This window comes from Macaca thibetana, chromosome 15 (genome assembly GCF_024542745.1).
Source record: "Macaca thibetana thibetana isolate TM-01 chromosome 15, ASM2454274v1, whole genome shotgun sequence".
NCBI lineage: Eukaryota > Metazoa > Chordata > Mammalia > Primates > Cercopithecidae > Macaca > Macaca thibetana.
Genome location: NC_065592.1, coordinates 39,609,733 through 39,623,168, shown reverse-complemented (window position 1 = coordinate 39,623,168; position 13,436 = coordinate 39,609,733). Strand labels below are relative to the sequence as shown.

Sequence of the window (13,436 nt, the reverse complement as noted above, 5' to 3'; positions counted from 1 at the left end):
CTTTCCAGTACCCAGTATAGAACACCTGTAAAACTGGGCATTTTAAACAGGCAAACAAGTATTACACACACTTAATTTTGTTCATTCCAGCCACATGAAGTCAAAGGATGTTTCTCTATAAGAGACTGTAATAGATCTTTGAAACTTTGCATGAAGTTGTTTTAGGAGCCATATCAAGTGACAGGAAATAACAAATAGCAATACACACATTTCATTAAGTGGGGATCTTATAAAATCTCTAGAACCCTGAGAAGTTCCTTGCTACTTATAAAGCCTTTTCTTGACCTGTCAGACCTAAAGTTTGATGATGTATAAGAAAACTATCATCAAATTTATATGTTATGCATAAATTTTATAGTATATTTAAAGTGAAATACAAAATTTTTTCCATACACATACTCTTACTGGAAAAAATTTGAATGCTGACAATAAAATGGCTAAGTTATGGTACATGCATGTAACAGAATACTACAGAGCAGACTGAGCAAACTATGGCCACAGGCCAAATCCAGCCCATGACAAGTATTTGTAAATAGTTTTACTGGAACACAATCATACTTATTTATTTACATATTATCGATTGATGCTTTCACTCTACCATGGTAGTGTTGAGTAGCCATGACAGAGACCTTAATGGTCTGCAAAACCATTAGTAAAATTAGTAAAAAAAAAAAATATTTACTAACTGACCCTTTATAGAAAGAAGTTTGCTGAACCCTGGTATGCAGAAATAAAAATGAATGAAATACAGCTAAATGAATCAACTTCAACCAATCTCAAAAGCAATGCTGAGAGAATCAGATCACAAAAAATACATGCAGTGTAATTCCCATTACAAAAAATCCACAAATAATGCAAAACAAATATGATACTGTCAAAAAATGCACATAAAACCTTTTTTTATAAAGGTAATGAAGTTGATCAACACCAAAGTGATCTGGGGCAGAGGGGTACGTAAAAGACATTTAACTGTACAGGGTACATTAACAGTATATGTGCTGATGATATTCTATATCGGAACCTTGGGGTTGGTTAAATGGAGGCTCAGTTTATAATTACCTTTTAAACTACATACATGTTTTTAATACATTCAGTATATGTATTTTCATGTCATTTAAAAGTTCAAAAAAGGCCAAAAGGCACACATCAAAACATTAACAGCAGGTGACAGAATATTTGCCAACCTGTTAGCAGGTTTTAAAACCTTCTACAATGAACTTTTAATGGGCACACCAATAAGAATACAAGCAAAAAATACTTTTTAAAATGAAAGTAAAATCTTCCCAACTATGCTAAAAGCTCTAGCCTGAATATTATACATGAGCAAAAGTACTAATTAAAAACACTAGCATCTTAGAAACATTTCCTTAAATCCAAGATTTTAAAATTCCCACTCTGGCTAGCTCTAATGAAGCTCAAAACAAAATACAAAGGTTTGTACTAATAGCCCATCCTCCTAAGGGTAGAATTATTTTTCTTGCTAGACTTACAGCAATGTTAATAAAAGAAACCTCACAAAAAATTTTATAATGCCATCTAACTTTTCAAATTTGTAACTTAAAGGGGAAAAAAACAAAAAACTAAAAATTTTCACGACAACACAAAGGGGATTCATGAAGGAACAAAGAAAAAGCTAGCCAGGCTGACACAAACTCTCTTAAAGAGACTTTAAGGTATTTGTATAACCTAATTATCTTTAACTGTCTCTATTATTATTTGGTTGGGGGAGGGAGAACAGTAGGAAAATTAAGGTTGAAGAATAAAAAATAATTACCTTTTTCTTAGATGTTCTGCTTCCCCCTTCTCTATAGTGAGCAGAAAATAAAGAAGACTGTAGCAACAAGAAGCCAGAAATGGCAGTAGAGTCTCACTAACTACACAAGTATGATCCAGGAGCTTACAGATAACCCCAAAAACACAGCCAGCCGTGCTGTCAGGAATTACAGTCAACCCAACCTAAGCAGAGAAAAACAAGATTAATTACCTCTTCAAAACAGCCCCCCTCCTGCAAATAAAACCAAAACCTGTTAATTCATGATTAACTGTACATCATTTCTACTGAAAACTAATATATACCTAACACATACCACCTGCCACACCTTAAGGTCCTGTTTTTCTTTGAGAATTTAATCTCTAAATTAAATGACTCTGAAAACATGCAAACACAAGAAGTGCTATTAACCCAATCCACTGTCTGCCCTTCACGACAAAGTCTTCTGAATTTTCTATAAAATGTCTACTGCTGGTTAGAAATTACTATTTAAAGGGATTATTTCATGTACTCAAAATCTGAGTACCAACCATCACACTTAAAAATTTTTTAATTATTCAGGCTGGAAAACTTGCATGTGGCACCACTCCTATGCCAGGTAATTAAATGTATAAATAGCTCATTTTAAAATTAGCCTTCCTCTGCACTTTGATTTAGTCATTCAGACATGAATAAACATACCTCTACTGGAGTCAGTAAAAGATATTACTATAGTTAACATTTGACTGCTTCACTGCCAAGAAACCCAGTAAAGGTCATTAGGGTTTGTTAATTCATCTAGAATGTACTGTATGCATTGTCATTAAGGTACAATCTAACTTGTTACTGTATATATACATGGTTTCAATCTCCTGGAGACTACTGTTGGGTAATGATTTTAGAAAGTCTGCAAACTCTGATGTCTTAACCTCCTCCACAGGCTGTGTGAAAATAGTGGCCAAGACTGTCTGGCATATCGATCTTTTACTAGAATAATGAATGTAGTCAAAGGAGAGTCTAATTCTCCGGAGTGGAGGTAGAGAAAAAAAAAGTGGGCATTGTTGATGACACAGGGATAAGGATTGCAAGTTTGACAGCAGGGAGAAGGTACCAGGAATTCAAAGCAGCACTCTCTTCCAACTCAAGGGAAATAACATTTTAAAAGAGAAAAAGGAGTCTGGATATGCCTGTATTTTATCCAAACAAGTATGTTTCTCAAAGATATAATTTGGGAGCCCTGCTTTGTACTATTATACATTACAATAAAAAGCCAAAGATAAAGAGTGTAAACACTGGAGGAAGTTAAAAGCAACTACAGAGGTATATCTAATGTGGATTTAATACCAATGGAAATGAGACATCCAGTATCAAGTAACAGGCCAGTCTCAGGGTTGAGTCTACAGCTTCCAGGGACCACACCTTGTGCCAGGTTAGATAATGTGCCTACTTTGGACCCCAAACCTTCTAGGTGGAACCCAGACTCCAGTCTAGATGTTGAATTCTCAATACACTGAGGCAAAGTACATGCGAATTACAGAAGTTGGAAAGGATTTGAAGTTTAATTTTCAGGTCCCTTATTTCACTGATTTAGAAAAGTGAGGTCCTAAGAAGAGACTGTTCCCAAGGTCACTCAGAATTAAATTAATAACAGCCAGGAAAAATACCAAGATTCCTCAGTTCTTGCCAATGCATCATGCTGCAAGAGGCTATGGTATCATTAAGCTTAGAATTCCAGACACACTATTTCTGGGGCTATGGTAAACTCTATTGTAACCAATGCATCTTGTGTTCATTCTTAAGAGAAAAAGTTGAAGGATACTTACCAAATGCTTACTGATGGCACTTTGCAGGATGTCAAAGTTCTGACTTCGGGCAGGAATAACCAATAAACTGTGAAAAACTGCCTGTCAGAAAAGGAGAAAACCAGTAACCAAATCAGAACATTTTAGGTCAGAAACAAGTTCAACAGATTTTTTTTTTTTCTCTGAGACAAAGTTTCACTCTGTCACCCAGGCTGGAGTGTAGTGATGCAATCTCAGCTCACTGCAACCCCCATGACCTGGCTCAAGCAATCCTCTGGCCTCAGCCTCCCAAGTAGCTGGGACTACAGGTGCACACCACCACGCCCAGCTAATTTTTGTATTCTTAGCAGAGATGGGGTTTCACCATTTTGCCCAGGCTCACCTTAAACTCCTGGATTCAAGCAACCCACCTACCTCAAGACTCCCAAAGTGCTAGGATTACAGGTGTGAGCCACTGTGCCCAGCAACAGATTCTTTTAATACTTACTTGCTCTACATATTTATAGGAAACATGTAACAAATTACTCTGAAGATGTAAATGTCAAAGATCAAACAAATAGACCTTAATATTTGGCCTAATTTTCCAAATAATTCATCTACTAATCATTTATTGACTACTGAGCTAGCCCCTATTAGGTGCCATGCACAGGAATAAAAGAAAGAAACCTTCTCTTCTTTCTCATACCCCTCAAGTGGCTTACAATCTACCAACATGGAGACTGTACAGTAAGTCCTCACTTAACAACTTTAGCAGGTTCTTGTAAGCTATGACTTTAAGCAAAACAATGTATAATGCAATCATTTTTCCCCCCAATCAACATTATTAAAAAAAGTTTTTCAGCCAGCCTGGTGGCTCATGACTGTAATTCTAGCACTTTGGGAGGCCAAGGTAGGAGGACTGCTTGAGCCCAGGAGTTTGAAACCAGCCTGGTCAACATAGTGGTACCTCATCTAGAAGAAAAAAAAAAAAAGTTGGGCCAGATGTGGTAGCACGTGCTTGTGGTACCAGTTACTCGAAGGTTGAGACAGGAGGATCGCCTGAGCCCAAGTGGTTGAGGCTGCAGTAAGCCATGATGGTGCCACTGCACTGTAGCCTGGATGACAGAGTGAGACACTGTCTCCAAAAAATATGTTATTCAAGGACCTAGTGTATATGTCATTTCCGTTTCCTAAAGAACCTACTGAGGATATTAAGTAAGGGCATACTGTATTTCTATTGAGTGCTACAACAGAAAGATCTGAGTGATATGAACAAAGGGCTAACAAAAGCTTTTTTTGCCCACCTGATAGAGAAATGTATCACAGAAAAATATTTATGACCCAGAAAATACAAATATCCTGTTCAATTTATTCATGACACTGCCTCCTATTCTCTAAAGGTAAAAAAGAAATCTGCACAAAAAGAGAGTTAGAAGTAAAACCCCTAGTATTTTTAATTTCCTAAGTTCTCAGATAAACAAGAGGAGTCAAGAACAGTACTGTCCTTCACAGATACCAGTCACAGCACAAACTCCCAGAATCTGATACAGTATACTATCAAAAATGAAATATGTAAAAACATCACATGAAAAAAACAAGAATGGGGAAAGGAAGAATATCACTCTAGGAAGAGATCAGTCAATTAAGTTCAAGAGAGCTGTCATCTAGCCCTGAAAAATCAAGACTTTTTGTACTTTGTTATTTACAGATTTGAGAGTGGGGGCAGGGATCAACAGATCTATACATTATTTCTCTGTAAAGTTTCTTATAGATACTACCCAGATAATTTATTTGGTAACTTTTTCTTTTATACCTATAAGTAACAATCAGAAAAAAATCATTTCCAAGGCCATCTTCCTACTTCAAAACAAACATGGTGAATATTTTTATTAATCAAAGGTAAACCACATTTGAAAAGTGCACCTTCAATAATAACCACTTCATCACTTCCCTTCTGCCTCCCCTTGCTGCCCTAAACGATTCAGTTCTAAAGCCAACGGGTGGGGCCAAACTAGGTAAACTTTGGCACTGGATTTGGCGGGAGTGCTGAGATGGCCCAGAGTAGACAGCCTGCAAGAACCAGAGTCCAAATGGAGTGAGATGAGAGGGGTGGGAGCAAAGAAAGACTAATTACAGAGAAGCTGATCAAGTAAATATATTAAGTATAACTGGAGCCAGGTTTCTATCAGAGAAAGCAGGTACAAAAAAGAAACAGGATATAACTAGAATAAACTCTGTGGTGTTGAATGATGACTTTATGTCCAGTAAGAGGATACGGGAGAAGCAACACCCAACAGCAATAAGCACACCTAAATTCCACATGTTGGTTTCTAAATTCCATTCTCCACTGTTCTTTGCAGAAAACTGGTCTGCCATAACTACTCTAATATAATCTTCTCTTTCACAAATAGGAGACCACCTGAACTCTCCCCAAGTATCATACCAAGAAATTTACATGTGCTACCATACCCATAAGAAGCTGAGCTTTCCCTGAGAACTTACAAGTCACCATACAGACCCTGAGAGATAAAAGCAAGCTGAAAACCTAAAATAAATGTAAGATTTCAAGACCTGTAAGTAAACACAGTACCAGGCACTATGGGTAATAAAATGAGGATGTCATTGGCATGACCCTAGCATTGTGACCAGAGTCAAACAAAGCCATGAGAGAAATAAGTTAAATAACTATAAAAGATATAGTCCCTAGAGATAGGAAGAACATGAAGAGAATTCAAAATAAAATGAAAATATCAAGTTAATAAATTGACACACCACCAACAACAAAAAAAGAATTAGGTTGTAACTTGAACTGAGAGACTACCCTGTTGAGAACACTGTCAAAACTGGCTAACAAAAAATAAAATCAGCCAGGAGAGAATATTACTTCAGATTTTGCATGAAAAAAATGAAACCAATATTACTTAGGATGGTATAATTTTGCATTCTCACTGGACAAGCACCTTTGAATGTTAAGAAATAGCAGCCAGGCACAGTGGCTCATGCCTGTAATCCCAGCACTTTGGGAGGCCAAAGCAGGTGGATCACCTGAGGTCAGAAGTTCAAGACCAGCCTGGCCAACATGGTGAAACCCCGTCTCTACTAAATATAAAAAATTAGCCGGGCATGGTGGCAGGCGCCCATAATCCCAGCTAGTTGGGAGGCTAAGGCAGGAGAATCGCTTGAACCCGGGAGGCAGAAGTTGCAGTGAGCCGAGATTGTGCCATTGCACATCAGCCTGGGCAACAAGAGTGAAACTTGGTCTCAAAAGAAAAGGAAAGAAATTTAAGAAATAAAGAATAGGCTTAAGCACGGTGGGTCACGCTTGTAATCCCAGCACTTTGGGAGGCCAAGGCAGGCAGATCACTTGAAGTCAGGAGTTCAAGACCAGCCTGGCCAACACGGTGAAACCCCGTCTCTACTAAAAATACAAAAATTAGCCAGGTGTGGGGGCTCATACCTGTAATCCCAGCTACTCAAGAGGCTGAGGCAAGAGAATCGCTTGAACCCAGGAGGCGGAGACTGGCAGTGAGCTGAGACTGCACCACTGCACTCCGGCTTGGGCGACAGAGTGAAACGATGTTTCCGAAAAAAAAAAAGAAAAAAAGGAGAGACAAATAGGTATGTAATGTAGTCTTCTTTTCTCTGCTGTGTCCCTGTATAGTTTTGGTATCATGTGATACTGGTATCACAGAATGAATTAAGGAGAATTCTCTCTTCCCTCCTTGATTTTTGGAAACAATTTCACGAGAATGGGTATTAGTTCTTCTTTGTACATTTGGCAGAATTCAGCTGTGAATCCATCTGGTCCTGGGCTTTTCATTCTTTGGAGATCTTTTTTTTGAGATGGAGTCTCGCTCTGTCACCCAGGCTGGAGTGCAGTGGCACGATCTCGGCTCACTGCAACCTCTACCTCCTGGGTTCAAGCGATTCTCCTGCCTCAGCCTCCCAGGTAGCGGGGACTACAGACTCATGCCACCACACCTAACTTTTGTATGTTTAGTAGAGACAGGGTTTCACCATAGGTGAGGCTGGTCTTGAACTCCTGACCTCGTGATCCTCCCGCCTCAGCCTCCTAAAGTGCTGGGATTACAGGCATGAGCCACTGCACCCGGCCTGGAGATTTTTTTATTACCAATTTAACCATACTACTCATTATTGGTCTGTTCAGATTTTCTGTTTCATCCTGGTTCAACCTTGGGGAGTTGTATGTTTTCAGGAATTTATCCATTTCCTCTAGATTTTTCAGTTTGTAGGTGTATAGTTGTTTGTAATAGTCCCTGTGGTATCAGTTGTTATGTCTCCTTTTCATTTCTGTTTTTGTCTATTTGGATCTTCACTATTCTTGCTTAGTCTAGCTACTGGCTATCAATCTTATCTTTCTGAAGAACCAACTTTGCATTTTGTTGACCCTTTGTATTGTTTTTTGATCTCTATTTCATTTAGTTCTGCTCTAATCTTTGTTATTTCAAGTCTTCTGCTAATTTTGGGCTTGGTTTGTTCTTACTTTTCGTTCCTTAAGGTACAATGTTAGGTTGTTGATTAGTAATCTTTCTACTTTTTTTCATGTAGACATTTAATGCTACAAATTTCCCTCTCAGCACTGCTTTTCCTGTATCTCATGGGTTTTAGTATGATTTGTTTCCATTTTCAATTGTTTCTAAAATGTTCTGTATTTCTATTTTAATTTCTTCAGTGACTCAATAATTGCTCAGGAGCATGTCATCGTTCAGGTGTATGTTTTTTAATTTTGCAATATTTCAATGCAAAGTGATGTATTTGCATCATTTGTAAAGTTCCTCTTGGTACTGATTTCTTATTTTATTCCACTGTGGTCTGAGAAGATACTTGGTATAATTTTGATTTTTTAAAATTTGTTGGGACTTGTTGTGACCTACCATATGGTCTATTTGGGAGATCGATAGTTCTATGTGATGATGAGAAGAATGCATATTCTGCAGTTTGTTGAGTAGAATGTTCTATAAATGTCTGTAAGGTCCACTTGGTCTAAAGTTCAACTTAAATCCAATGTTTCTTTGTATTTTCTTTCTCAATGATCTAATGCTGAGAGTGGGGTGTTACAGCACCCCACTATTATTGTATTGCCATGTATTTCTTCCGTTAGGTCTAGTAATACTCATGGAATCTGGATGCTCTGGTGTTGGGTGCATATATATTTAGAATTGTTGTATCCTCTTGCTGAATTGATCCCTTCATCATTACATAATGATTTTCTTTGTATTTGTTAAACCTGTTTCTGATTTGAAGTCTGTTTTACCTGTAAAAGTATAGCTACTCCTGCTCACTCTTGGTTTCTGTTTGTATGAGTATCTTTTACCACCTCTCTAATCCCAACTTTCAGCCAATAAATTACTATTTGGCTTTCAGAGTTTTTTTGCTTTTTCCTTTCAGCACTTTGATTATGCCATCCCATTCTCTTTTGGCCTGTAAGGTTTCTACTAAAAAGTCTGCTGTTAGTCTGATGGGATTTTCTTTATAAATGACTAGACACGATTCTCTTGCTGATTTTAGAATTCTCTCTTTCATTTTGACTTCAGACAATCTGATTATAATATGTCATGATGAAGTCCTTTCTGCAATGTATTCTCCTGAGGACTGCTGGGCCTTCTGAACCTGGATGTCTAAATCTCCTGCTAGGCTTGGAAAGTTTTCACCAATTACTTGGTTGGCTAGGTTTTCTAAACTTTAAATCTTTCTTCCCCTTCGGAATACCAATAATTCATAAGCTTAGTCACTTTACATAAGTCCCAAATGTCCTGGAGGCATTATTCATTCTTTTACTCCCTTATGAACACAGACACAAAATTCCTCCACAAGATACTTGCAAATCAAATCTAAAAGTACATCAAAGATAATATACCATGATGCAGGGTTTCTATCTCAGGGGTGCAAGAATGGTTCAATATACACAAACCAATAAATGTGATACTTCACATGAACCAAATTAAGGACAAAAACCATATGATCATTTCAAAATACACAAAAAATGCATTTGATAAAATTCAGCATCCCTTCATGAAAAAAACTCTCAACAAACTCAGCACAGAAGAAACATACCTCAAAAGTAATAAAGGCCATCCATATATGACAAACCCACAGCCAACATCACACCGAATGAGGAAAAGTTGGAAAGATTTCTTGTAAGAAATGGAACAAGACAAGGATGCCCACTTTCATCATCCTATTCAACACAGTACATGACATCCTAGCCAGAGCAATCAGGCAAGAGAAAAAAAAGACATCCAAATTGGAAAAGAGGAAGTTGAATTATCCCTGTTTGCTGATACGATTATTTTTTAAGACATGGGGTCTCGCTCTGTTGCCCCAACTGGAGTGCAGTGGCACAGTCATAGTTCACTGCATCCTCAAACTCTTGGGCTCCAGCTATCCTACTGCCCCAGCCTTCCAAGTAGAGGTATTACAGGTGCATGCCACCATATCCAACTAGATGGTATGATCTTATATCTAGAAATGAATTCAAGATATAAGATCAACATACAAAAATTAGTAATTTCTATATACCAATAACTAGTTCAGAACAAAATCAAGAAGGCAATCCCACTTATAATAGCTATAAAAACAAACAAATCTAGGAATATATTTAACCAAGGAGATAAAAGAGCTCTACAAAGAGAACTAGAAAACACTGATGAAAGAAAATGTAGATGACACAAACAAATGAAAAAACATTCAATGTTCAGATAGGAAAACTGACATTATTAAAATGACAACACTATCCAAATTAATCTTTAGAGTAAATGAAACTGCTATCAAAATACCAATGTCATTTTTCACAAAATTAGAAAAAAAATCCTAAAATTAATATGGAACCAAAACAAGAGCCTGAATAGCCAAAGCAATACTAAGCAAAAAGAGCAAAGCTGGAAGTATCACATTCCCTGTGATACTTTACATTACCTACAAGGCTGTAGTAAACACAACAACATGGTACTGGTATAAAAACAGATGCATAGATCAAGGGAACAGAATAGAGAACCCAAAAATAATGGCACATATTTATAACCAACTCAGCTTTGACAAAGTCAACAGGAACTACTGTGGAGACAGGACAACTTTTACCATAGGTGCTGGGAAAACTGGAATGTCATGCAGAAAAATGAAACTGGATCTCTCTTACAATATACAAAAATCAACTCGAGATGGATTAAACACTTAAATGTAAGATATGAAACTACAGAAATACTAAGAACCTAGAGAAAACTCTTCTGGACATTGATCTAGACAAATAATTCATGACTAACAGCCCAAAAGCACAAGCAACAAAAACAAAAATAGACAAATAGGACTTCATTACACTAAAAAATTTCTACACAGAAAAATAATTACCTAAGCAAACAGAAAACCTGCAGAATGGGAGAAAATATAGGCAAACCATGCATCCAACAGGAGACTAATACAAAAATTTACAATGCAAGGAACTTAAGCAACAGCAAAAAATCAACCACATTAAAAAGTAGACAGGATATGAATGGGTATTTTTCAAGATGACAAATTGGCCAAAAAGGCACACATGAAAAAATGCTCAACATCATTAATCATCAGAGAAATACAAATTAAAATCACAAAGAGATATCATCTTACACTAGTCAGAATGGATATTAAGAAGACAAAGGGAACACTTATACACTGTTGGTTGAGAATGTCAATTAGTACAACCTCTGTGGAAATCAGTAGAAAGATTTCTCGAATAACTGAAAATAGAACTACCACTCGATCCAGCACGCCTATTACCGTGTATGTACCCAAAGGAAAAGAAATAATTACATCAAAAAGATACCTATGGTTATTGCAGGACTATTCACAATTCACAATAGCAAACATATGGAATTGACCTAAATGTTCCAACATATGCGTGGATAAAGAAAATGTGATATTTACACACAATGAAATACTATTTAGCCATAGAAAAGAATAAAATCATGCCTTCTGCAGCAACATGGATGTAACTGAAGGCCATTATCTTAAGTGAAACAAGTCAGACACAGACAAATAGCGCATATTCTTCCTTGTAAGTGGGAGCTAAAAATAATGTCTCCTCATGGACATAGAGTGTGAAATGACAGACAACAGAGACTCAAAAGGGTGAATGGGTGGGAGTGGGGTGAATGACAGGAGATTACTTAATGGGTACAGTGTACGTTGTTGGGTGATACTCTCAGAAACCTGATTCACCACTGTACAGTCTTACGCATGTAACAAAACTGCATTTGTACCCCTAAATCTACACGCACACACAAAAGAATAAAAATAAAAACTTAGAAATTAAATAAACCCTTAGTATTAATGTTTGTGATATTGTTTGTGTATTTAGTGTAAGTATTTGTAACATTTAAGACAATTTTGCCTATCAGGGCAAAAGATCAGCCTTGTACTTCCGATTTAAAATATGTCAGCCGCTGGGCATGATGCCATATGCCCACAGCCCCAGCTACTCAGATGGCTGAGGCAGGAGGATCACTTGAGCCCAGGAATTCAAGGCCAGCCTGGGCAAAACAGCGAAATCTCTTAAAAAGAAAACACCAGGCCGGGAGCAGTGGCTCACGCCTGTAATCTCAGCACTTTGGGAGGCCAAGGTGGGAGGATCTCCTGAGGTCAGGAGTTCAGCAGCCCAAAATGGCAAAACTGTCTCTACTAAAAACACAAAAAATTAGCCGGGAGTAGTGGCGGGTGCCTGTAATCCCAGCTACTCTGTAGGCTAAGGCAAGAGAAGCGCTTGAACCCGGGAGACGGAGGGTGCAGTGAGCCAAGATAGCGCCACTGTACTCTAGCCTGGGTGACAAGAGCGAGACTCAGTCTCAAAAAAACAAAAACAAAAAACACCAAACCAAACCCCAAAACAGTAACAAAAAATACTTTTTAAAGTCAGTAGTTAATTAATTTAGACTTGTGGTTTTAATCTGAAGTTTCATTAAGTAGTACTAAAACATAAGATTTCCGATATTTATATGTTCAATTTATTAGCTATCTCTAAGATTTACTTCAATTATTTGTGAAGGTTTGTCAGAAAACTGAAGTATTTGACAAATACTATTACAGTTATTTAAGAAAGTAAAAAAAAAATTGGTTTGTAAAAGGAATAAAATTAAATCAAAGTCCTCCTTTAAATGTTTAAATTTACTTAAAAAGTAAGACTTGTAGGCTGGGTGTGGTGGCTCATGCCTGTAATCCCAGCATTTTGGGAGGCCGAGGTGAGTGGATCACCTGAGGTCAGGAGTTCAAGACCAGCCCTGGCCAAGATGGTGAAACCCACCTCTACTAAAAATACAAAAAATTAGCAAGGTGTGGTGGCGCATGCCTATAATCCCAACTACTTGGGAGGCTGAGGCAGGAGAATCACTTAAACCTGGGAGGCGGAGGTTGTAGTGAGCCGAGATTGTACCACTGCACTCCAACCTGGGTGACAAGAGCAAAACTCTTGTCTCAAAAAAATCAAATCAAATCAAATCAAATCAAATAAAAATTAAGACTTGTAAACCAAACTTCAAAACTTAAAGAATTTGGGTTTTAAATTTAATTTTAATAAGCTACATAGTAATTCTTAAAACCAAAGGAACTGGTGAATAATCTTCCATTTAAAAAGTCACTTTCAAGGATACCAACTCTTACTTAAGTCTTATCCTTCAAAACCTCAATTCTTCCTCTTACATAATGCTTTCCTCTTTTAAAAAGACAGATCTATCATTCAAATTGCTGATTTGTTCTGTTCTACTGGCATAATTTATAAAGAATGTTTCCCTTTTCAAACTTACTTCTCCTATCCAAGATTATAAGCACTTTAAACAAGTATCTTTGAAAAGCTCTCACACAAGGCAGTTCACATATAGTAACTATTGCTGGCTGATGAACTGAATTTTAATAATTATCGG

General features: G+C 37.3%; 2 protein-coding genes across 3 annotated transcripts in view; one reads left to right on the top strand and one right to left on the bottom strand.

Moving 5' to 3' along the window:
- TEX10 (testis expressed 10) overlaps positions 1-13,436 on the bottom strand; it is a 51,349-nt gene that overhangs the window by 4,937 nt on the left and 32,976 nt on the right. The window contains exons 12-13 of the mRNA XM_050761495.1: positions 3,574-3,654; positions 1,775-1,956 (exon numbers count right to left, since the gene is read on the bottom strand). Of these exons, the coding sequence (XP_050617452.1) occupies positions 1,775-1,956; positions 3,574-3,654 (263 nt within the window). The remainder of the gene's footprint in view (positions 1-1,774; positions 1,957-3,573; positions 3,655-13,436) is intronic.
- The window catches only part of INVS (inversin), a 321,952-nt gene that overhangs the window by 290,649 nt on the left and 17,867 nt on the right, over positions 1-13,436 (top strand). Inside the window, exon 18 of one of the 2 annotated variants that reach the window (XM_050761485.1) lies at positions 5,943-11,833. The exons of the other annotated variant lie outside the window; for it this stretch is intronic. The gene's annotated coding sequence lies outside the window, so the exon portion shown is untranslated. Of the gene's footprint in view, positions 1-5,942; positions 11,834-13,436 lie in introns of those variants that run through there. 2 annotated transcript variants of the gene reach the window in all.